This window comes from Camellia sinensis, chromosome 7 (genome assembly GCF_055761805.1).
Source record: "Camellia sinensis isolate YWXY chromosome 7, ASM5576180v1, whole genome shotgun sequence".
Taxonomy (NCBI): Eukaryota; Viridiplantae; Streptophyta; class Magnoliopsida; order Ericales; family Theaceae; genus Camellia; species Camellia sinensis.
In genome coordinates, this window is record NC_138967.1 from 147220795 (window position 1) to 147247698 (window position 26904).

Here is a 26904-nt window from a genome sequence, read left to right on the forward strand (position 1 = left end):
ATATTCGTGGCCCCTCGTGACCCACGCAATTTTTCAATACCAGGACTTGAAGGTGTGTTTTCATCGCGGCCTGGCGTGGGCACAACCTGCAAGCAAGAAGGAAAAGTCTGCCAACATGCTACGTACAAAACAGAGTTCCCGGAGACAACAAATCCAAGGAATAAGGCAATACAAATCCTAAAATAGACACAAACCCGTTAGCAAAAGTATATAAGATCGGGCCTTAATCAGGGTCGTTACATTAGTAGTGTGAAAATCCATTAACTAAAGAATTAAATTGATGAGTTGTAGAATTTTTTTGTTTTTTAAAAACAAAATCAATTAAAGAGGCTAATAGGAAGGGTGCTTATAATCATATACACTCAATTTCTTTTCACAACTATCACATGTATTAAAAATTTATAATTTAGGCATAAATATTAGAATATATGAGTGTACAAAACAAATCAAAAAAGAAAAAGAAAAAAGAAAAAGAAAAAGTGTACCAAAGAAAGTAAATGTGCATAATTAAATCAAAATATTTTGAAGATTCTTAATTTTTATCATGAATTTGAAAGATTTTAGAATAGTTATATATGGTATGAATAATATAGTAATATAGTCTGAAACAAGTTTTAATTTTTTTTTTTAAGAAAATAAAAATCAATGGAAGAGGATTAGGTTGGAAAGATATGAATTTTTTTTTTATCTTTCCTTTTGAAAACTATAAATTACAACCATGTTTGTTTCCAGTTTTTTGAAAACACTTTTTAGAAAATTCTACTTTATTATTTTCCGTATTTTTTACTTTTACTAATTTCTTTTAATATTTTAAGCAATTTTTTTTTTTTAATTTTTAGGCACACCTAACATAAATATACTTAAAAAGTATAATTTTCGTGAAAAAAATCTTTAAAAAATTGACTAAATACCAAAAATACAAATATATATATGTATATATCTGAAAATTCATTATATTTTTGGTATTTTTGTGTATTTATTAATTTTTTAAATATTTTTTCACAAATATTTTACTTTTCAGATACATCTAAGTAAGGTGTATCTAAAAAAGTAAAAAAAAAATGCTTAAAATTTTAAAAATATTCACTAAAAACAAAAAAAACACGAAAAACAAAAAATTCAATTTTCAAAAAACTAAATTTAGAAAACTGAAACCAAACACACGTGTTTTTAAAAAAAAATAGAAGAATTATACTAACAAGTCATATGTTTTATCTCTCTCCGAATACGAAAAAGAAAAAGCAATAACAATGTTTTAAAAAAAATAGAAGAATTATACTAACAATTCTTGTAGTTTGGAACATATGCCACTTTAATTCCGAACTTTTCAATTATGATATATTTTATCTTAAATTTTGAATCTTGTTCCAAATAAGAATAACCAAAGATGTTTATTTGCAAACGGTCTATTTTAAGGATAAAGTCGACATACAACTTATTTTGTGTTGGTTAACTTGTATATTGTTTGAAATGTAATGGCCTTTTTTTAATGAATAATGTTGCCACTTTCTTAGTTATAAAGTTCTGTCCAGTTTAGTTTTCAGAATCTATTTTAAGAAAATTTTTCTAAGAACTAAAAATTATATTGGTAAAAAAAAATTAAAAGCACATCATTTTTATATAACTTTTTTTTTTTTTTGAAGGGTAGAAATAATTTTTTAGATTTAAATTTTTTTATATATATATTTTCGTTAAATAAGTTTCTATTTTTTTTAAAAGTCAAACATGGCAACAACTTAGATGTCATTATTAAACCAATCCATTAAATCAAAAAAATCCAAAACTAAAAACTTTTCATATATTAAACACATCGATTACATTATGACCATCCAAAAATAGTTGTTAACAACAAAAACAACCATCTATTACATGATAACTATCTAAAAATATCAACAAAATCAATCACTCATTACATAATCATCATTCAAATGCATACTAAAAATTAATTTGGTAAAAAAATGAAAATATAAAAATGTAAAAGAATTATTATTTTTATATAATTTTATCTTTGGTACATAGAAATAATTTTTAAAAAATCAAAAATAACTTTTTGACATTTATTGTTGTCAAAAGTTTATATTTTATCAAATTGATGAATTTGCCCTTGAAATGATACATTTTTTGTTTGCAAAGGAAACGGTGTCTTCAATTGTTCTTATTTGGAACAAGATTTAAAACTAAGAATCAAATATATTATATTTGAAAGATTAGGGACCAAAGTAACACAAATCCCAAATTACAGGAACCATTAGTATAATTCACCCTAAAAAATACATAATGCTTGCTAGAAAACATTGTTTGTGGTCTTTTTGTGAAACAAAATACATATATATAGTAGTATTGCCATAAAGTTAGAGATTCTCTATACCCAAAATCTCATGATCCCTATACTTAATGAACAATCAATCATATGATAAGTCAAAAATCTCAAAATATAAAAAAAGTCGAGACACAATTATGCAATTGAGAGTGCTTTTAATACATGGGAATGGAAATTTTGGGTAAGAGATCTATGCCATTCTATAAGTAGAAGCTAGAGTACACAACTCATCTAAAAATATGTCATGAAAGCATTATACATAAATAATTCAATAAATTTAGAAACGTACCCCAAAAGAAATAACTTGTGAAGCAATGCCTAATCAACTTCGATTTCTGTGTCCCTTCCTTTTCTCCATTCTTAGCTTGTGCTGTTTCCTTCCAAAATTCTCGATGAACCATTCGTGATACCTTGTGGTTATTATGTGCCCAATAACCATCCCGACTACTATCCCACTCACATATCCCATGCATATGAAAATCCAATCAAATTTACTTGGGAAAGCTAAATCATTATCTTGTTCCGAGTTCGATGGTGGTGGTACCTCTAACTTTTCACATTTCCTTGATAAAGGGTCTCCGCACAATTCTGAATTCCCCTCATAGGAATTGTTCTCGAATGTGTTGAATTGCTGTCCATGTGGAATGGGTCCAGTGAGATGGTTATTTGAGACATTAAAAATTCAAGGAAAGTAAGAAGTGCTAGTTGCTGAGGGATTTCTCCCGAGAGCTTGTTTTGAGAAAGGTCCAAAGATTCAAGGTTTGTTAGGTTCCCTAAGCATGATGGGATTCCACCATTAATGTCATGACCCGAACCCACCCCCGTGGGTTAAGGACATAACCGGCCAGTAATCATGAGATTACCTACAGCCTCAAAACAACACAAATGTATTTTTAAACAGAGATATTGGGGCCCAAATGGAAGCAGTTCAAAACTTTGTCCATAGAGCTGTGCTTACGTGACACATCCATACAACCAAACACATATACATTAATAACTCACAATAGAAATGCAGTAGCATAGGTTCTGCACAAACAGGATCATTCAAAAACTAAGTCAACCCATGAAAACTATATACAACATTTACAAAGACTTCGCCAATATGACAACATAAAACAAAATGACAAAAGGCGAAGGCGAGTCTCATGCGTGAGACACATGGGCTGACTCTCCAAAACTCGGTTGTTCCACACGGAGTTCATTGGGGCTAGGTCTGGACCTCTCTTGGCTCACCTACAAACACATAAATGAGCATGAGCGATAGCCCAGTGAATAATATCAAATAAGAAGACACAAACGATATGTAGAACAACATACTCTGAACGGCCTTGGGCCCAATTCACATTGTTATTTAACATTTATTCTTCGTTCCTATCAAAACGGCCTCTGGCCCACTCATTTATGTCAAAACGGCCTCTGGCCCATCCATCCATGTCAAAACGGCCTTCGGCCCATACATTTATGTCAAAACGGCCTTCAGCCCAGTCATTCATGTCAGAACGGCCTTGGGCCCATTTATTCATGTCAAAACGGCCTTTGGCCCATTCATTCATATCAAAACGGTCTTTGGCCCATTCATTCATGTCAAAACGGCCTTCAGCCCATTCGTTCATGTCAAAACGGCTTTTGGCCCATTCATTCTCGTCAAAACGGCCTTCGGCCCATTTGTTCATTCGTATCAAACATTTGTCCATAATTCAAACTGGCAAACTCACAAGGCTGATAAGGAAATAAGCAATTGGACAACTGATAAGTTTCAAACATCAATATTACTCACAGTGATCGGCTTGTGGATTTGCCCTGGAGCTCGACCCTACACATTCCATGAACACAAAAGAGTCATTAACAATTCAATCCGTTCTAAATTCACATTTTCCTCTTTAGGCTTTATTCTTATCTCTTTAACTCATTTATAATATTTAACACATGCCTAAGAGTGCTTGCAAGTGAAAGAGAACGGAAAACGAAATACAGAATGCGAAAACAAAATTTCAGAAAACAGGGTCCTTGCTCGAGCGGACCCTTAAGGCCTGCAAAAGTACTGGTTGCATGAAAAATAAGCTCGAGCGTGAAATAGGGCGCTCGAGCGGAAGTCCTGTCTACAAAGCTCCCCGCTCGAGCGTGAAATACCCCGCTCGAGCGGACACCAAGTCTGCAAAAGTACTGGAAGCACGTAATTTACGCTCGAGCGGAGGTTCTCCCGCTCGAGCGGACCTCAAAATTTTGGAAAATCCAGAATACGTTCTTGAGCTCCCTCCCAACATTCAAACCAACATTTCTCGCATTTTATGGCTCCAATTTCATATATACTTGTACTAACATGATATAAACACCAAAACACATCATCATGGAGCTCAATTTCTTATATTACCTACATGCATGTCTCAAATTAATCCAAATTCATCACCAACACATCAAATTCAAACATGCAAAGCTTACACTTTCATGATCTATTCTTGCATGTGAGAAATACACATTATTCACAACTTATTTGGTGAAGAAATGGTCATACACATGGATTTCAATCAAATTTCAACATTGATTACACAAATTAGGCTCAAACATGGAAATCCATAGCAACTCTTTACATGCATGTGTTCTATGACTTCAAATTCAACAAATTCAACTCAATTTCCTTATAATCAAACTAATTCATGTTTTTGGCCATTAATCAAACTTGAATCTACAAATTCCAAACAAAATCCATGAGATACTCACCTAGGAGTCTTGATTCTCACAATCTATAACAAATTCTTGGAAAATCTTCAAGGTTTCCAAGCTTTGAGCCAAAATTGCACAATCTCTCTCCCTTTCTCTCACTATGGCCGGCCCTCTCTCTCTCACAATTCTATAACTCAGATTTTTGAGTTCAAAAGAGTTAAAGGAGAGTGTAGTGCCTTCATACAACAAGCCCCACTAACATTTATTTAATAATAATAAATAATTGGCTCTAATTCATTAGTTTAATCAATTTAATCTGGTCCGAATTAATTTTTCAATTAAATTTCACCGTAGGCTCTAAAATTATGCCGATCACAATGACGCAATCAATTTCGGATTCTATGGCCGATAAGGCCTTCAATTAAATTTCCAAAGCAGATAATCAAACAGATATTCCTACGGTGAACAGATAGAAATTCAAAACCGCATATATTTATATAATGGCACACAAAATCATATTAATCACATAATCATACTCAAATTAATGACCAATTAGCATACCACGGAACAAGGGTATCACAATTAAGGTCATTGTTGGAAAGGTTGAGCAATTGAAGCCCCTTAAGGTTTCCAATAAATTTTGGAATCTTCCCTTCAAATTTGTTGCTTGAGAGATCAATGGCAGTGAAGATATTCAGGATCTTCTGATATTCTGTATTTACACCTTTATTTGTAATGTTCAGTGTGTACAAATAACTATTAGCCCAATCGACGTCATTGTTCCTGCAAACTTCAATGAATGTGAACATATATTTCATCTTGTAGACATCAAAAAATTTCATTGCATTCCAATTTTGAAAGTATTTTGATGGCAAATCACCGGTAAAACCATTATGAGAGAGGTCAATGATGTGCAAATTTGGTAACTCTAACTTAATTTTGGGATTCCCTATTGCACCATAGAATTTGTTGGATCGCAAGATGAGAACGTGTAACTTTGTAAGATCTCCTAACCATAAGGGGAATGTATCGTCAATCAGATTATTTGAGAGATCAAGAATCTCAAGCTCGGTACAACTTGCCAATGATCTTGGCACCTTCCCCTGTAATTTATTACCACTGAAGTCAATCATCTTCAATTTGTTTCTTTTATTGTATGAGTGAGGAATGGGACCCTGAAAGTTGTTGCCTTTGAGATTTAGAACTTTCAAAGAATCACTGAAGTTACTCAAACATGGAAGAATCGTTCCAGTCAAGTTGTTGTTAGACAAATCAAGAAAATGAAGAGAACTCAATCGACAGATCAATGGTGGAAGTTCTCCGGTCAATCCGTTATATGCGACTCCATAAGAGCCAGTGGATAATGGTGGAATTGGCAGTGGTCCTTGTAGCATGTTATAAGAAAGGTCTAAGTCGAGTAAATTATACCATGGAAGGATATCTGGATGTTGCTCAAAGCCTGTTAGATAGTTATTCTGAAGACGTATCAACGATAGAGTTTCTACACTTATATTCAACATCCATGCTGGAATTTCGCCATGAATTTTGTTTTCAGCAAGAGATAAAACTTCTAGTTTGTCTTGGAAGCGCAAGAAATTTGGGAATTCCCTCAAGTTGCATGAATTTAACTCTAACACCTTTAATTTGTAAAGACTGTTCTTTGAAGTTTTTTTGGTTAGAACTGTTAATTTGTTACCAGACAAATAGAGATCGGTAAGATTTTTGAGCATCAGAAAAATTTCAAGTTCCAAGCCACCGAGGTTATTGGAAGAACGATCTAGAATTTCAAGATTCTTTAGCTCAGAGAATGACCTTGGGGTTGGGCTTCGCAATTGATTAATTGAAAGATCTAGCCAAATTAGATGGGTTAGGTTGGTTATATGAGATGGTATTTCACCACTCAGGTGATTGGAGGACAGGCCTAAATAAGTAAGTTGAGTCAGGTTTGAAAGAACTGATGGGATCGAACCGTATAGATTGAGGTCACTAAGGTCCAAGTCCATGAGTTCAGTTAGCTTACCAAGCAATTGTAGGGTAATTTGTTGGATGAAAGCGACACGTAATTTAGTTGGGTCAAATTACCAAGTGAAGCTGGAAGGGACCCTGAGAAATAGCAGCCAGAGAAATCTAAATGATTCAAGAGATTAAGATTTCCAATCGAATCCAGTATCTTCCCGAAAAGCTGGTAGCAGAAAGCATCAACTGCTGAAGGGGGCTACTTGGGTGAAATTCGGGCAAATGGCCAGTGAGATATCTATTGGAACTTACATCAAGAACTTGAAGGTTTGGCAGATAAAATATGCTTATTGGAAACTCACCACGCAACCCACAATTTTCAAGAACGAGAGTTGTCAAGGAAGTTAAGTTGGCCAATGTATCAAGTACTTCAGAAGATATGCTCACGTAATTGAGAATAAGCACTTTGAGGTTAGTCAAGTTTTGAAGTGGGCTTCTGAGACCAAACTTTTCAACTTTCAGTAGTCCTGAAATTGATGAGTCAACATTGTAAGAAAGATCAATGGAAACCAATTTGGATAATTTTGAGATTTCCAAAGGGATTTGACCGGAAAATACAGAGGAGGAAAGGTTGAGACTTATTAGTTCCGAGAGATGGCTAATTTCTGATGGAAGGTGAGAGTAATCGAAATCATTATAAGCAAGGTTAAGTCGCTGAAGGTGAACTACGCTGAAGAGGCTGCTGCTTGAATTGATAGAACCGTGGAGGAAACTGCTGCTGAGGTCAAGGCCAATCACATGACCCGTATCCTCATCGCAATCGACGCCATCCCATGAGCAGCAATCACCACTATCTCCTTGGAGCTTCCATGATGCAACCTTCGGATAAGAAGAAGGATCACTAGAAGCAGATTTGTCAATTGAAAAGGTTTGCTTGAATTGCAACAGGGTGGAGCTCTCGTCCGCATGGCATAGTGGCTGCTCAGCAGACAAAGAGTTAGCCATTATTATTTTAAGATGACAGCAAGAGAGTGATAAGAAGAGTAAATGCATGAACAGAAAGAGATGCAAAGAGGAATCCATATTTAGTTAACTTGATTTCTCTAAGCACCTCTTGGATGAAAGAAAGACAATGCTAACATGGAGCTTTTTATAGACAAGATTTTGAGTGTTGGATTGGATATGCCAGAGATCTTTGTCTATAAAAGAGATTAGACAATTCCTATTCTGTTCTACAACGTAAACTAGGGGGTTAAAAAAAAAATAATGATGTGAGGCAATTCATACTTCCTCCTTGTTGTGCATGTTTTAGATTACTTGATTTTTTGTGGTTTTTTTAGTATTTTTAAAAGTTTTAAAAAAAAAAATTTAATGTGTTTGAAAAGTTACTAAAAAAATTATGATTACGTTTGGTAGAGTTTTGTAAATATGATTTGAGAGTATGAGTTGTATTTTAAGTTTATGAGTTGTGGAATTATGATTTGAGTGTAGAAAATTTGTTTGGTTATGGTTTTTGAATAGAGTGCTGAATTGAGTTTTGAATTGAGTGTAGAATTGAGTTTTGAAAGTTTGATTTGACATGTGAAGTATGAAAATTTGTTTGGTTATGAGTTTTGAAAAGAGTTTTCAAAACTTCATTCAAATTGTTGTAACTCATAACAAAACACACTACTTTCACACTATTGAAAATTCTGATCAACACTCATAACCAAACCCTTTTTAAAATTCAATTAAAAAAATTTATTATTAACAGAAAATAACATTAATCAATTTTTTAATTGAAAATACTACAAAGGAAATAATTTTTTTTCAAAATAAATATTCAAAAAATTTAAATCATAAATATTTAAATAATTTAAATAATCTAAAAAATTTAATAAGTAAAAAATTAAAATAAATATTAAAAAAATTTAAATCGTAAAAACTTAATTAATTTAAATATTTAAAAAATTTAAAAAATTTAAAATGTTAATATTTTAAATTTAAAAATGACTCTACACTCAAATCGTAACCAAACACATAAAACAAAAATCAATTAAGAAATTATTTTTAAAACTCATAACCAAACACATAACTCGAAACTCCATACTACTTTCATAACTCTACATTCAAATCATAACCAAATACATAACAAAAAAAATTAAAATATTTAAAAATATTTTTATAAAATAGAGTTTGAATTGATTTTTATAAAATATTTTAAAATTTAAAAAATTAAAATCGTAATATTTTCAAATTAAAATATTTAAAAAATTAAAAAATTATAAATAAAAAAAATTAATGTGTCATTTGACTTTTATAGCTGATAATAAATAATTTATTATTTTTGACTTGTTTAGCAAAAACTGTGTTTGATAGAGCTTTCGAAAATTAAATTCACCCTTATATTTGAATGCTATATTTGGTTTGAGTTTTTAAATTATGACTTCAAATTAATTTCAAAATACATTTTGAAAACATGTTTGGTGAGGTAAACAATTTTTGAATTTTTGGTATACTCGAACATCCTCTCGGATGTCCAGCTGGTTGACCGTAGTAGTGCAATTTTTATTTTTTATTTACTTATTTATTTATTTGCAATTGCGAATCGCCACCTGTTATTTGGAAGAAGAAAAAATTATAGGCTTTGTTTGGTTATGTTCTGTAAATATAATTCCATCCCTCCATTTGCATTTTATGTTTGATTGGAGTTTTCACAATGTAATTCCACCACACATTTCAAAATGTAATTCTCCTTCACGTTTGGCTACTCTCTCTCTCTTTTGTGTTCTCCATTCTAAAAAGCATTCTGAAAAACATAAGATTTTTGAATTTTGAGTCTACCCAGTCATCCTCCCGAACGTCTGACCGGTTGACGGAAACCGTGCATTTTTTTTTTTTGCCAATTGCCAATCGCCAATCGCCACTTGTTATTTGGGAAAAAAAAATTATATTTGTTTTTGATATTTTTTAAATATAAATTTTTTTTTACGCCAACATGACATTTTTTTAATTTGAATGTTAAAAAGAGTTTGGTTATGAGTGTTGAATAGAATTTTTAATAGAATTTTGAGTTGTGTGTTTGGTTATGAGTTAAAACTTTTTAAATTAAGTTTTGAATTTTTTTTTCAAATTTTCAAAACTCATAACCATAGTTGTCAAATCGTGATTTGTATCGTGAATTGAAATAGTCTCGTACCGAATCGCGAATCGTGAATCGTAAAAATTTGGATACTTTTTATGAATTATAAAAACATGTATCTACACATTTAGATGTTAAATATATCTAATGAATATGAAATATTTAGACTTAAATTAATGAAAATCTTATTTTGAAGGATAATCACATAGTTTAATAGGTAAGAAGTTAACAAAGGTTTCTATGTAAGATCACCATCTTACCTTTTTTTTCTTTTATAGCTATTTCTTAATCAATCATTCTTAATAAAAATAATAATCAAATAGACAAATTATCAATTTTCAAAGTAACAATAATTAATAATGATATTGATATTTGGACAATAAGCATACGTACTTTTCTAAGTAATAGTGAGTAAATAATAAGAAAGAATTATTTAGAATCTTTTATTTTAAAACTTAAAATATTTTAAAAGGTATAATTGACCTCACACATGTAATATTCAATTATATTCAATTTAATAAAATATCAATAGATAATTCATAGGATAACTTTAATCTTAAACATCTTTAGAAGATATACTATGATTTTTTAAAGGGAAAAAAAAAACAACAAGAAAAGTTAAAAATATGTTGAGTCTGACTGAATCTGATTGAATCATATTAAAAATTTCATGATCACTAAAATAATAATAAATCATGTTTATATGTTGGTTATTTTGGTATTAAACACTATTAAAAATTGTATAATGTCATTTTTACTAAAAAGATTGAGAAAAAATTAGTCAAAAATATGTCGGATACACTAATTTTAAAAATTGCATGAATCGCAAAAAGTGAATCGAATCGTGAATCGATTATGATTCTGCAAAATTTGCGAATCAAATTGCGAATCGTAAGATTCTGATAACAAAACTCATAACCAAATAAATTTTCTTAGGGTTTGGTTATGGTGTGCAACTTACACCTTACACCTTATACCTTATACTTACACCTTACACTTACACCTTTTGTAAAAAATTAAACCTTACACTTACACCTTTTTTGAGGTTGCACACCATGTGCAACCCACTTACACCTTACACCTTACACTTACACCTTATACTTATACTTACACCTTACACTTACACTTTTTGTGTAAGTGGCACATGGTGTGCACTTGCACACTTAAGAAAACTCCATTTTCTTATTTCACATGTCACATCAAACATTCAAAACCCAATTCAACACTCAACTCAAAACTCAATTCAAAACTCGTAACCAAACAAATTTTCTACACTCAAATAATAATTTCAAAATTCACAAACTCAAAATACAATTCTATTCTCAAATCATATTTCTAAAACTCTACCAAATGTTGCTATATTGTTTGGTAGAGTTTTAGAATTATGATTTGAGAATAAATTTGTTTGGTTATGAATTTTGAAAAGAGTTTTGAATTTTTGATGGGACATATGAAATAAGAAAAATTGTTTGGTCATGCGTTTTGAAAAGCGTTTTCAAAACTTAATTAAAAAACTTATAACTCATAACAAAACACACAACTCAAAACTCAAAACTCTATTAAAAATTCTATTCAAAACTCATAACCAAACTCTTTTTAAAATTTTATTCAAAAAAATAATTTGTCATTTTGCTCCTAAAAAATAATTTATATATTTGAAAAATATTAAAAACAAATATAAATTTTCCCCCCCCAAATAACAGTGCAATTGGCAATTGCAAAAAATAATAATAATAATAATAATAAATAATAAAAAAAAAAATGTACTGTTCCGGTCAACTGACCGGATGACCAGGAGGATGTCTGGGCAGACGACCAGATAGATCATAAATTCAAAAATTGTCTGCTTTACCAAATATGTTTTCAAAAATATATTTTAAAATTGATTTGAAATCATGATTTAAAAAATCAAACCAAACATAGCATTCAAATATAAGAGTAGAATTAATTTTCAAAAGCTCTTAAAAAACGCCCAGGGCTGCTTTGTTGATTTCATTTTTCATGAGCTTGACTTCACATTGACTTCATATTGACTTCACACACACGGGTAACATACGTTGGGGTAGGTGGGTAAGAAATACAATAATACTATGCAAATGAAATTTCTATTTGAATTTTTATTTAATATGATTCAAATTTATTTTTTACATGAATCCTACAAAACATCTATTAAATTCCAATCACACTATACAATTCTGGGTCAATTTTCTGCAACAGAAGCTTTATTTTGTGAGAAACATGACTAGTGGAATTCCATGTCAATTATATGGTCATGTTACATGCAATACACAATCTTTATAATATGCAAATTATAGTTTAAATTGTTGTTGATTAATGAACTGTGGGTGTTGGGTTGTGTTCTAAAATAGAATTGATTATAATCCATTGTAATGACTTTGATTATCACCAAATATTATTAATTAATAATTCAGATTTATTAATGAAAGTCAGGCCTTCTTTGGCCACCAAAAAATTATCAAAAAAAAAAGGGATCCAATTTTTTTTAATAATTATTATATTAGTTCATAGAGAAAATACCTAAATTTGAAAGGCCCTGGCAAAATTTGGTGAATATTCAAAATTAATATATAGTTGATGTGATAAATTATTTAAAACTAATGAATAATTTTTCTTACCTAAAAAAATAAAAAGCCAATCAATATGATGAATTATTTAAAATTAATAGTGGATTGTTTTTCAAATACATGAACTATGAATAGATTACGATCAATTATACTAGTTATAGTTGTTTCTAAAAAAATTATTTTCGAATTTAAAGTTGATGGATATAACATTCAATCAACTATGTCATAAGAAAGATTAACTAAATTAGCAATTTTATCCTTTAAAAATGATTTTGTTGATAAGTTGGACCATGTAAGTTTGATTAGTAATTTTGCAATTAAAAATGTAAGAATAGTGATTTTTAAGTGATATTTTGTTTGTTCACCTTTTATTGAGTTCAGATTATTTTGATCATTTTTCTTAATTTTGATATATATATATTTAAGCAAAATCTAATAATTATGTATATGAAAGTAACCTTTTTGTAAGCATTGTAAAAAAAATAAAATAAAATAAAAAATTGAATACCTAATTTTTTTTTTTTAAATGTATGAAAGGTTTCTTATTGAGAGTTCATTTTGAGTCTCAAAATGTCATAGTTGGCCCGATGAAAGTGCATATGATATATATATATATATATATATATATATTAATATATTTTGAGAGTGTGTTGTGCGGTAGGGGTGACTAGGGCTGAGCAAGGAATCCGTAAAATCCGTAATCCGATCCGGTCCAGTCCAATCCGATAGGTTTGGATTGATTTTTTGAATCCGTGGTTCGGTTCCGGATTGAAAATTTCAAAATCCGTAGACCACGGATCGGTTCCGGATTGAACCTCACGGTTCCGGATTGGAACCGATCCGGACCATCTAGAAATAACCTATATTTTTATACTATATGCCTTCCCACACCATATAATTTCTTATATGATATAAAAACTAAAATGTGACCTAAACCTAATCCAGGGGCCTCACTCATTCTCATTCATACCTCTCACTCTCATCTCAGGTCTCTATATCGATGGTGTCTCTTTCTCTTCTCTTTCCCATCTCAGACTGAGTTCTCTCTCAGACTCTCACACTCTCATCCATCTCAGTTCAGATCGGTGTGCTACTGCTCGCCTCTCTCTCTCTCTCTCTCTCTCTCTCTCTCGGTGTTCTCATCTCTCATCTCTCTCTCACTCTCTCTCGGATCGATGACTATTTTTGTTCATTTGTATGCTTGTGTGTTTTTATTAATTTGTTGCTTTGTGATATGGCTCATATCAGTGGTATTGTTGCTGCTCAGGTACATTTCTTGTTCTTGTTTTTATTTTATTTTTTTATTTTTATGAATCTGATGTGGTTTTGTTTTATTCAATTGTGTATATCTGCATGTGGGATTTAAAAAATAAAAAATAAAAATAACTTTGAGCTTTTATGATGGTGCTCAGTGAGAGATTATTGGATCTGGATGTATTACTGAGTTTTTCATGTTCTTGATTTGCATTATTGGATCTGTATTAAAGTTGGGGCTTTAGAGTAGGTTAAATTGTGTAGTTTGGATCTGGGTTTTGTTGGTTCTTCTTTTTGTTCTTTTGTTACTTAGATATTGTTTGCTTGAATGAATTCTTAAGACTGTCATTTGGATCTTCTAAATTTCATTTCTTTAGTTCTCTGATTCCCTGTTGCTTTTGTTATATATTTTGCAGTTAAAGGTCAAGGTTTTGAAGTATTTTCAAATTTTAGAATACATAATTCTATTATATTTTGGAAGCTTCAACAGCAGAATGAAATGTAAGTTCTAAGCCACTTCTTTTCGAAAGATCTGTATGAAACAAGGTCAATTGGGTTCTTTATTTAGTTTATTATTATTATTTTTTCATATCCTTTTATAATAATGTTATACCTACTTTTATTCATTGTATAAATTCTATTTAAAATTTACTCTTTTTTTTAATTATATATTATTGCTAATTCTAAGACTTATTTAGTGTTTAATTGATAGGATTTGATTTTATACTCTCTTTACATTTAGAGATTAATGATACGAGTATTGATTACCTTTATTGCATCCCAGTTTGTGTATTTTTGTTAGAATGTAATTCAATTTGGATAATATCTGTTTCAACCCAATAAACTTGGCTCTTTGTTCAGAAATCTGGACTAATGAATAGATGGTTAGCATTGGCCAAGTTCATATGTTCTTGACTCATTGTTTCATGTGAACTTCTTGTTGTTTTTATTAATTTGTATGCTTGTGTGTTTTTATTAATTTGTATGCTTGTGTGTTTTTATTCCAGGCTTTTGTCCATTGCAGAAGAGACTTTAACAAAGTTTCTTTCAAACGTCACTGGAACCGCTGTAGAGTGGGTCCAAATGCCTGGAATGAAGGTATGGCTGTAACTTTGGAATAATATACGATCTTTTATTTGAAATACCTGCATTATTATTTTATTTTGTATTTCAAACAAATTAATCAGTATTGGTGAAATTGAGAGGTAAAAATAATTAAATTGATCTTTTCATGTCAAGTAAAGTACAAAACACAGTGATAACATTTGAGACACCTATAGCTGTTGGAAATGTTATCACTGTGTTGGAAATGATAACATTCGATAGCTATAGCAATTAGAATGAAAATGTAATGTCTATATTTTTTTTGTTATTTAATTATTTAAATCCGTGGTCCTAAACTGATCCAATCCGTGTTTCAACGGATTGGTTCGGATTGGTTCCACAATTTAAACGGATTGGATTGGTTCCAATTTTTCAAAAACCGTAGATAGCGGATTGGTTCTGGTTTTCTCCCAATCCGGACCAATCCGGTCCATGCTCACCCCTAGGGGTGACCATTGACCGGTTAGTGCACCTAACTTGTCTAGCTCAGTCCAATATTCTTAGGTAGTGTTTGTTTCGAGGGATCAAGAAATGAGATTGGACTTAGTCTTTCCAGATTAATAATCCGTTATTTAGTTTAAAATTTTTACATCGCACTATTAGTCCCATAACTATTGGACTATTGTGTCCCATGGGGGGGTGTGACACAAATGGGGGAATAAGGGTGGATATGAGATTAGGTGATGAAATGATCATTTTGACCCTCTACTATGTAATTATGTATTATATTTAGTAAAATTCAATAAAATTTAAATGTCTTAATTTAAAAATAAAATATTTTTATTAATTTTTATTGATGTTTTATTTATTTAATTTTTTAAAATAATTTTTTATAGATATTTTATTGTTATTTTGTTTTAAAATTTTGTTTATAATTTATTTAATTTCATTATTTAAATTTTAATAGATTTTTTATTTAATTTTATTATTTTATTATTATTATTTTTTTTAAATAAATTTATTTAAAATTTTAATTAAAAAATAACATATATTTTTATTGATATTTTATTTATTTAATTTTAAAAAAATAAATTTATTTAATTGTGTAAAAAATAAAATAAAATAAATTTTTATTTAATCTAGCTAAAAATAATTAAAATATTAAAGATATGTTTAATATTACTATTACTTAGTAAATAATTGAAAATGGTAAAATAGTCACTTGAACATTTATCATTCTCCATAATATCCCAAACAAACATAGAATTCATATCCTATCCAACTAAATAGACTTTTCCTAACATTTAATCCCATAACTAAACAAATATGAGATATAAATCCAGTCTAACCAAACAGTCCGGGAACAATGTATCTCAAAACTAACAGTCCGGTGGATTCCAATTCCCTTTTATCCAGTCCGTCCAAACAAACACACCCTTAGAGTTTGAAAAAATTATTTTACCCATAGGGTTGGATTGGACTAAAATTTTTAGCCCAACCCAACCTGGCTCACCCATTTATAAAATAAAGTAGAAAAAATATAGGCAAAATATATGTATATACTTTTTCATTATAGGGTTTAAATTGAAATATTTGTAAAAAATTATATTTATTTTACCATTGAATTTTGTTAACATTTTAATCCAAATAATAAACAAAAGAATATAAATAATTCAATATCCATTCAAAATGGGAAAAAAAATTTAAAAAGTAATAGCTTATATTTATTTGGTTTAGTGGCCGGACAAAAGATTTAATTGTTTTTTTTTTTTTTTAAATCAAACTTGAGATGAATAGATTAGACCCAATATAAATCAAATCAAATGACATATTCTCTTAAATGTAAATTCGGCTTCAATCCAGTCCGACCCGGGATTTGTTTAGCGTTAGTGCGGGGTGGTGTCTGCAAGTGCAAGTTTTCATTGTTGTCCTCTCCAGGTGATTTCCCAGTTTCCCATAGCCACATGGATAAGGTAATAAACTCTTCATACCACTGGAAAGAAAAGAACCTGGCATGTGACTTGTGTTGGAGAATAATGCTAAGACGATCAAATTAATATTAGTATTATTTATATAAATACCTCTTAAATTATTAAAAAATATTACTTTTAACTTTTTAAATTATAAAAATGTACAAATTGACTTCTTAAAATTATTGAAAAATATTATTTTATTCTTAAATTATAAAAGCGTAGAAATAGATTCCTTAAATTATTAGCGCGTTTCACTTTGACTCTTTTTGTTAGGGGTCTAATCTGTACGATTTTATATTTTATGGGATAAAGTGATATTTCTTAATAATTTGACAAGTTAATTTGTACATTTTTATACTTTAAAGGGTTAAAATAATATTTTTCAATAGTTTAAGAGATGTTCATGTAAATAACCATAGTGATTTGGGATTTGTTGATTTTTTGACCTTTTATAAAAAAAAATATATATATAGAAAAATAAAAGGTCATGTGACTATTTATAGTAAGCAAATAAGTTGTTTATTTAGGTGGTTGCCAAGCCACCGAGAGAGGGAAAAAAAAGAAAAAAAAAAAGAAAAAGAAAAAGAAAAGTTGCCTACCAAGACCTTGGAAACACGTTATTTGGAACACATTTGGGAAGAAAGGTTGGGTTAGGTTAGCGGTTATATTAATCATAAAAATATAAAATAGGTTTTTTAATTTAATAAAATAAAACATTACTTCACATTCAATCCATAATCAGTATATTCTTTCTCTTATAAAAAGTTAAAAAAGTTAAAAAATTTATCTCAAAAGAGACTTTTTAGCCCCAGGCTAAAAAAGTTAAAAAGCTAAAAAGCCAACCCACTTCCCAAACGAACCCTTAGTAACTTTTTAATTTTTTTCGAAAATATGTGCAGAAAATTAAAGAGAGTGATGCGATAACTTATAGTGACTTTTTAACTTCTTAACTAAAATATGTAATCCCCAAACGAAACCTAAATGATATATGTCATCAATACTATAAAGGTATGGAAAATATAAAAAATTATTAAAAAAAATCTAAAATTTGAGCCATATAACAAAATAAATTTTAATTTTTAATTTTAACAATTTAATTCCTAAATATTTGATTTGTTTTTAATCTAAACATTTACCTATATTATGTACCTAAAATTGATGAAAAAACGAGTATTTTTGTTAGAATAATGTTTAAGAGCTCGAAAATTTGCCCTCCCTAATCCCCCTAATGCCCAAAACGACGTCGTTTTGGGCATTAGGCTTTTTTTTTTCTTTTTTTTCTTCCATTTTCGACCATTTTCGAGCTCAAACAACACACAGGGGGAAGAGGGAGAGGGAGAGAGGAGAGGAGAGAGGGAAAGAGAGGGAGACACACACACAGAGCCCCTTGCATTCCGGCCGATCGTCCGATCGTCGCAGCTCCGCCGATCGTCGCAGCTCGGCCTATCGTCGCAGATCGCCGATCGTCGCAGCTCCTCCGCTATCTGGCTCCGCCGCCGCCGTCGTCTGCCTCTGCTTCTTCTTCCCTTCTTTTTCCCTTCTTTCTTCCCCCCTTCTTTCTTCGTCTTCATCTGCTTCTCTGATTGAACAAAAAAAAAAAAAAAAAAATCCAAAAACGACGAAACGACGTCATTTTTGGTTCGGGAGATTCGGGGAGGCAGAAATTCAAGCGACGTAGCACTGCTGTTTTTGTTATTAAACTCAACAAGAAGAATATTTAAACATTTTATGTATAATTATATTGAGTTTAATAACCAAATTATTATTTTTTCATTAATTTTACTTAACAAAAATAAACTAATAATTTAAATTAAAAACAAATCAAGAGATGATTTATGATAAAATTAAAAATTTATTTTGTTTCAAAACTAAAACCTTCAAATTTTTTTTAGTTATCCCAAAAATTAATTCTGAAAACAATTTCTGAAAATTTTAAACAAAACATTTAGGTCTGAATCTTCTCTCAACTGTCTGTTAGAAAAAGGGAAAACAAAAAAAAAAGAAAAGGAGAAATCTTCTCTGAAGTGTGCAAGAAGCTGAGGAGAGAAAAAGAAGAAAACAGTGTCGGATTACATACCTGATGAAGTCTTGATGGAGATCCTTGCTTGCAACACTACCAGTGAAGTCTCTGCTTCGATTCAGGTCAGTCTCCAAATCTTGGTATTACTTAATTACCAACCCAAGCTTCAGCACCACACACCTCAATCGGACTAAATTAAACCACACTCACAAACTAGGACGAATTGTTCAAGATTGTTGGTTCATGTGATGGGTTGTTCGTTCAAGATTGTTGGTATTACTTAATTACCAACCCAAGTTTCATCACCACAATCTTCGCCATTTGGTCATCAAGTACGAATCTCAGAATCAAGAGCACTACATTTCATGTTTTGATGACGAAACCTTTGGCGATGATAAGTATATGGAGCTTCTTCAATCCCCATTTCACGACTTTCTAAAATCATTGGACATTGTGGGTTCATGTAATGGCTTGTTGTGCTTAATGGAATCTTTTTTTTATTTTATTTGTATGCCAAGTCAATTTGGTTCTATGGAACACATCAATTAGGCAAATCTTCACACTTTCTCTGACTCCATTTTCTACTGTTGGATTGAATGTACTGCTATTGGATTGAACGTTGTACCGCTTTCTTCTGATGTATGCGTGTATAAGGATAGTATATGTTGATTGGAAAACAGGATGAAGGATTAAATTATATGCATATATGTTTGTCATTCTCTACTGCTGTGCCATTATTTTCTACTAAAGTGTGTTTTGTAATCCTGGATAATTCTACTGTTTGGAAAATAACTTGGGTGATTTATAGTGACTCAGTAAATTTGATGAAGGTCAAAGATTACGAAGCGTACAATCATAATTTCAAAACATGTTTCTACAAATATATACCCAAAATGTTCAAACTACACAACCTTGAAGCCATATGAAAACTAATCATTGCTCAAAGAAACTGCATGACATGCTAACATGCACAAAACTCGTCTTCGTTCAACAACCTTTCAATTTCATAATAACCCCTATAGAAAACATACAAGGAAATATTGTCTTAACAAGTAGTTCAGAAACAAACTAAACCCCAAGGGTTGGCCTGGTGGCAAGGCCATGTGTGTTGGGAGTGTGCTCCCTCCAAAGTTTAGGGATCAAAACCTCTTAGGCGCTAATAATTCCTTGGGGTCATCGGACTGGGGAAAATTCTTGAATTAACTGTGGTGCACTTGCGGGGAACTTATTGCCGAGGGCTTATGCATCCTTGGGGATTAGTCGGTCTTTGATCCGAACACCCCGGTGCCAATAAAAAAAAAAAAAAAAAAAAGTTAGTCAAGAAACAAACTAACAGATCTATTCATTTAACTACACGGAAAGGATAAGGAGAAAGTGGCCTCACTCTTGATTTATAAGACAGAGACGTAATCAAATATAGGAAAATATATAATATATATTGATAGATAGGAAACCAAATATTAATAAAATCTTTAATAATAACTTAATACTTTTTTTGTTTTGGAATAAATAAAAGCAACTTTATTAGGAAAGCATCATAACCTAATACCATATTAATTCCTAAAAATCCTAGGTTCCAAAATAAATTTGATTCCTTCCTCATCCAACTCCTTTCTTACACGCATCAACTCCTCTTTCCTCATTGATACAACAAAGGTAAGGGAGATAGGGGAATGCAATGACAATAAAATAAACACAAAGAAAATAAAGTGGACGTTTTTTGATAGATTTTGTTAGGGATGATGGAGACATACTTAGGGTCTTGTTAGGGTTTAAGTTAGTCCAAAGAATACCTACAGTCATTCGATGAAGAAAAATTAATAACAATGTCTTTGCAAGTTACATGACTTGTTGGATTTTTTTTTTTCTTTTTTGTTTGCAAAACTACCTTGACGTGCATTATTCGGGTAATGTTTTGTTTGTCTTTTCCATAAATACAAGCTAGTTACATTACTTAATCTAAAATAGATCACAAAAGCATTGTATATACAGTTCAATAATGCTAAAAACTTACCTAACAATACAAACCTTATTGTGATATATTGCCTAATCGACTTCAGTTTCCTCGTCCCCTCCTTTTCTTCATTCTCTATTTCTGTAGTTTCTTTGCAAAAGTCTTTATGAACCATTCATATTACCTTGTGGTCAATGTGTGCCCAATACATAACCATCCCGATCATGTTGGGTATACCTCCTTATTGGAGTGTGGGACCCAATTGGTTTATTAAAAGAGTTTTAATTTGGCTTGGTTTAGTATAATATATTTTTATATATTATATTTGAGGAGACCCAATTCAATTTGGATACAATTAGGGTTTGATTCCAAAACCCAAGATTTAATAATATATATATCCAATATATATATTATTTTGTTTTTAACACACAAAAGTGAACGGCGGCTGCTACCTGAAACATATTGCCTCGGTAATAGTGCCTGGGAATTTGACAATTGGGAAAGACAAATCAAGAGTGCTTGATTTGTTCAAGCTTTGGTTTTCTTTGTGTGGAAGTTGATTTGGTTCGTTATTTTGGGTCTTCTTCAACTCTGGTTCAGAAGATTTTGGTTCATCTATTTGGTGAGGTCTTTCCTCTTTGTTTATTTGTGATTATTTGGAATTCACCTAAGGGTGGTTTTGTGAGACCATTAGTGTCTCGTTTGTAATCGTTTGGAACTTATTTGGTTGATAGTGGAATCGGATTTCAATCCCGTGGACGTACCTCACATTGAGGGAACCACGTAAAAATTCTTGTGTTGCCTTTGATTTAATTTTTCCGCATTAGATTTTATTCCCATTGATTGATTTACTTGTGGGGAATCACATCGATTTTCCCTAACAACTGGTATCAGAGCTTACGATTTATTTGGGTTTAGTTATTTGTGTAAATCAATGGAGGGGAATGTGGGTCGTATGTCTAGCTTCAATGGAAGTAATTGGGTAACTTGGAAAACTAAAATGGAGGACCTATTATTTTGTAAAGATTTATATGGACCCATTGAGGGTGATTCTGGCAAACCCGAGGGTATGAAAGATGATGAATGGAATAGGCTTAATCGAAAAGCCGTTGGTGTTATCCGTCAATGGATTGATGACAGTGTGTTTCATCATGTTGCTACTGAAACTTCAGCACATGATTTATGGAAAAAATTAGAGGGCCTTTATGATAGGAAATCAGCCACAAATAAAGCTTTTCTGTTTCGTAAGTTGGTTAATTTAAAATATAAAGAGGGCAGCCCTATTCCGGAACATCTGAATGAAATAAAGAGTATTGTTAACCAACTTGCTTCTATGAAAATTATTTTTGATGATGAGTTGCAGGCTTTGATGCTACTTAGTTCTTTGCCCGAAAGTTGGGAGACTTTGGTTGTGACAGTTAGTAATTCAGCGCCCGATGGAGTTGTCACAATGGGCCAAGTCACTAGTAGCCTGTTGAATGAAGAAACTAGAAGAAAATCAGCGGGTTCCTCTCATTCGGAAGCATTCGTTGTGAGAGGCCGAAGCAAAACAAGGGGGAGGAGTAAGACTCCTCATGGTCGTGATCAAAGCCGTGACAAGTCAAGAGATGGCTCTTTTTCAAAGAAAGACGTTGAGTGCTATTATTGCCATGAGAAAGGGCACATGAAGCGGGAATGCCGAAAGCTCAAGAATAAGGAGAAAAGGCGTGACAAAAGTGTGGACAAGAAGTAAGAAGACACAACGGCAGTTACTACCAATGCTGATCTCATGGTTGTTTGTGAAGATGATTGTATCAATTTTGTGGGCCAAGAGAGCAATTGGGTGATTGATTCTGGTGCTTCTTTTCATGTGACTTCTCGAGTTGATTTTTTCACTACCTACACCGAAGGAGATTATGGTTCTGTTCGAATGGGTAATGAAGGTTTGTCCAAGATTATTGGTATGGGTGATGTTTGCTTGGAAACAAATTTGGGCTGCAAGTTGTTGCTTAAAGATGTGAGGCATGTTCCCGACATTCGCCTCAATTTGATCTCTACTGGGAAGCTAGATGATGAAGGCTTCAACAACAAATTTGGTGATGGAATATGGAAGCTCACGAAGGGTTCTTTGGTGGTGGCTAAGTGCAAGAAGACTCATACACTTTATTCGATGCAAGGAAAAATTTGTAAAGGTGTTGTCAATGCACTTGAAGAAGATACTTCTACTGAATTATGGCACAAGCGGCTTGGCCATATGAGTGAAAAGGGGCTGCAAGTATTGTTCAAGAAAGAGCTTCTACCCGGTTTGAAAGGTACACATCTTAAAACTTGTGTTCATTGTTTGGCGGGTAAACAACATAGAGTTTCTTTTCATAAAAATGTTGTTTCTAGAAAAGAAAATGTTTTGGAGTTGATTCATTCTGATGTTTGTGGTCCTTTAAAAGTTAGAACACATAGTGGTGCACTTTATTTTGTTACTTTCATTGATGATTATTCAAGGAAAGTTTGGGCTTTTCTACTAAAAGCTAAAGATCAAGTTCTAGAAGTATGTAAGCATTTTCAGGCCATGGTTGAAAGAGAAACAGGGCAGAAATTGAAGTGCATCCGATCAGACAATGGTGGTGAATACATTGGGCCATTTGATGAGTATTGTCGCAGCCAAGGTATTCGGCACCAAAAGACAGTTAAGAAGACTCCTCAACAAAATGGAGTTGCCGAGAGGATGAACCGCACCATTGTGGAAAGAACAAGGTGTTTGCTTTCACAAGCTAAATTGCCAAGATCCTTTTGGGGTGAGGCATTGAAGACAGCGGTTGACGTGATCAATTTGTCTCCTTCCTATCCTTTGAATGGTGATGTTCCAGAAAGAGTTTGGACTGGTAAAGATGTATCTTATGCGCACTTGAGAGTGTTTGGTTGCCGAGCTTTTGTTCACATTCCAAAAGATGAGAGGTCCAAGCTTGATAGCAAGTCAAGACAATGTATTTTTCTTGGCTATGGGCGTGATGAATTTGGGTATAGATTGTGGGATCCGGTCGACAAGAAAGTTATTCGAAGCCGTGATGTTGTGTTTCTTGAAGACCAAACAATTGAAGACTTTGACAAAGGTGATCAACCGGAACCAAAAACTAGTGATCTCATTGACATGGATCCATCTCCTTCATCTTCAGTTGATGATGAAAATGGGGGAGATGTGCAGCCACATATTGAAGATATAGAGGATGATGCTAATTCTAATGAAGTTGAGCCAGAAATTGAGGAAGAGCATCCAACTCACGAACCGCCACCACAACTTGAGTTAAGAAAATCTACAAGGGACCGACAACCTTCAAGAAAGTATCCTCCCAATGAATTTGTGTTGATTTCTGATCAAGGGGAGCCTGAGAGCTACCAAGAAGCAATTGAGCATGCAAAGAAAGGTGATTGGAAAAAGGCCATGGAAGAGGAGATGAATTCCTTGCTTGAAAACCAGACTTATGATTTAGTGAAATTGCCTAAAGGGAGGAAAATTCTGAAAAATAAGTGGGTCTTCAAATTGAAGAATGATGGCAAAAATCTGAGGTACAAGGCACGTCTTGTTGTGAAAGGCTTTGGGCAAAAGAAAGGCATTGACTTTGACGAGATTTTCTCACCTGTTGTAAAGATGTCTTCTATTCGGGTTGTACTTGGCATGGCTGCAAGTATGAACCTTGAAGTTGAGCAACTTGATGTGAAGACCGCATTTCTGCATGGTGATCTTGAAGAAGAAATTTACATGGAGCAACCGGAAGGTTTTGTGGAGAAAGGGAAAGAGAAATTTGTTTGCAAATTGAAGAAAAGTTTATATGGTCTCAAGCAAGCCCCGCGGCAATGGTACAAAAAATTTGACTCTTTCATGATAAATAATGGTTTTTCTAAAACCACTTCGGACCATTGTGTGTTTGTGAAAAAATTTTCGGATGGTAAATTTATTATTCTTTTACTTTATGTTGATGACATGTTAATTGTGGGTCAAGATTCTACCATGATAAACAGGTTGAAATTGGAGTTGAGCAAGTCTTTTGCTATGAAAGATTTGGGACCGGCAAAGCAAATTCTTGGTATGAAAATTGTTCGTGATCGCAAAGAGGGGCTGATTTGGTTGTCTCAAGAAAGCTACATTGAGAAAGTTCTTGAGAGGTTCAACATGGATAAAGCAAAGCCGGTTGGTTGTCCACTTGCGGGTCACTTCAAACTTAGTTCGAATCAATGTCCTACAAGTGAGAAAGATAAGGAAGATATGCTAAAAGTTCCTTATGCTTCAGCAGTTGGTTCTTTGATGTATGCCATGGTTTGTACAAGGCCGGATATTGCTCACGCCGTTGGTGTGGTGAGTCGTTTTCTCTCTAATCCAGGTAAAGAACATTGGGCAGCGGTTAAATGGATTCTAAGGTATCTTCGAGGGACTTCGAAGGTATGTTTGTGTTTTGGGAATGGTAAACCGATGCTTGATGGGTTCACAGATTCTGACATGGCTGGTGATGTTGATTCTAGGAAATCTACTTCGGGGTATTTGATGACTTTTGCAGGGGGAGCTGTGGCATGGCAATCTAAATTACAAAAATGTGTTGCTCTCTCAACTACCGAAGCTGAATTTATTGCTATTACAGAAGCTTGCAAAGAAGAGTTATGGTTGAAGAAATTTTTGCAAGAGTTAGGTTTGAAGCAAGAAAAGTATGTGCTTTATTGTGATAGTCAAAGTGCTATTCACTTGAGTAAAAATTCTACTTTTCATTCGAGATTGAAACACATTGATGTGAGATACCATTGGATTCGTGATATGTTAGATTCGAAATTGTTACAACTCGAAAAGGTTCACACAGATGATAATATTTCAGATATGTTGACGAAGACTCTGTCTAGGGACAAACATTTAAAGTGTCGAACTTTGGCGGGTATGGTTGATGTCTCCACCTAAGTCGGTAGGGGGAGAATTGTTGGGTATACCTCCTTATTGGAGTGTGGGACCCAATTGGTTTATTAAAAGAGTTTTAATTTGGCTTGGTTTAGTATAATATATTTTTATATATTATATTTGAGGAGACCCAATTCAATTTGGATACAATTAGGGTTTGATTCCAAAACCCAAGATTTAATAATATATATATCCAATATATATATTATTTTGTTTTTAACACACAAAAGTGAACGGCGGCTGCTACCTGAAACATATTGCCTCGGTAATAGTGCCTGGGAATTTGACAATTGGGAAAGGCAAATCAAGAGTGCTTGATTTGTTCAAGCTTTGGTTTTCTTTGTGTGGAAGTTGATTTGGTTCGTTATTTTGGGTCTTCTTCAACTCTGGTTCAGAAGATTTTGGTTCATCTATTTGGTGAGGTCTTTCCTCTTTGTTTATTTGTGATTATTTGGAATTCACCTAAGGGTGGTTTTGTGAGACCATTAGTGTCTCGTTTGTAATCGTTTGGAACTTATTTGGTTGATAGTGGAATCGGATTTCAATCCCGTGGACGTACCTCACATTGAGGGAACCACGTAAAAATTCTTGTGTTGCCTTTGATTTAATTTTTCCGCATTAGATTTTATTCCCATTGATTGATTTACTTGTGGGGAATCACATCGATTTTCCCTAACAGATCACTATTCCACTCACATATCCCATGCATATGACAATCCAATCAACTATACTTTTGAACGCTGAATCATTATCTTGTTTTGCGTTCAATGGTGGTGATGATGGTAGCGCCTCTGACATTTCACATTTCCTTGACAAAGGATCTCCGCACAATCCTGGATTCCACTCAAAGGAATGGTTTGCAAATGTTAATTGCTTCCGTTGTGGAATAAGTCCAGTGAGATGGTCATTTGAAACATTTAAGAAAGTAAGGAAAGTAAGAAGTGCTAGTCGTTAAGGGATTTCTACTGAGAGCTTGTTTTGAGAAAGGTCCAAAGATTCAAGGTTTGTTAGGTTCCCCAAGCATGTTGGGATTTGACCACTTATATCATTGTTCGAAAGGTTGAATAGCTGGAGCCCCTTAAGGTTTTTAATAGATTCTGGAAT

General features: G+C 32.5%; 1 protein-coding gene, 2 long non-coding RNA genes and 1 pseudogene across 3 annotated transcripts; 2 read left to right on the plus strand and 2 right to left on the minus strand.

Annotated features, from left to right (window-relative positions):
• Positions 1 to 5517: 5517 nt before the first annotated feature.
• On the minus strand, positions 5518 to 6984 carry LOC145796179 (receptor-like protein 7). The gene has a single exon (XM_082881212.1). It carries the CDS (start codon positions 6982 to 6984, stop codon positions 5518 to 5520), a length of 1467 nt encoding a protein of 488 aa, XP_082737338.1.
• A 133-nt stretch (positions 6985 to 7117) lies between these two features.
• LOC145796180 (receptor-like protein 7 pseudogene) lies at positions 7118 to 7942 on the minus strand (annotated as a pseudogene).
• A 5663-nt stretch (positions 7943 to 13605) lies between these two features.
• Positions 13606 to 14997, plus strand: LOC145794811 (uncharacterized). The gene is made up of 3 exons (XR_014334750.1): positions 13606 to 13910; positions 14314 to 14398; positions 14905 to 14997. It is a non-coding gene; the product is annotated as an uncharacterized LOC145794811 (long non-coding RNA).
• Positions 14998 to 18883: 3886 nt separating this feature from the next.
• LOC145794812 (uncharacterized) lies at positions 18884 to 19637 on the plus strand. The gene is made up of 2 exons (XR_014334751.1): positions 18884 to 19056; positions 19152 to 19637. It is a non-coding gene; the product is annotated as an uncharacterized LOC145794812 (long non-coding RNA).
• Positions 19638 to 26904: the final 7267 nt, after the last annotated feature.

Coding starts and splice junctions, on each gene's coding strand:
- LOC145796179 (XM_082881212.1), bottom strand. CDS start 6,984: ATGGACTTGGACCTTAGTGACCTCAATCTATACGGTTCGATCCCATCA.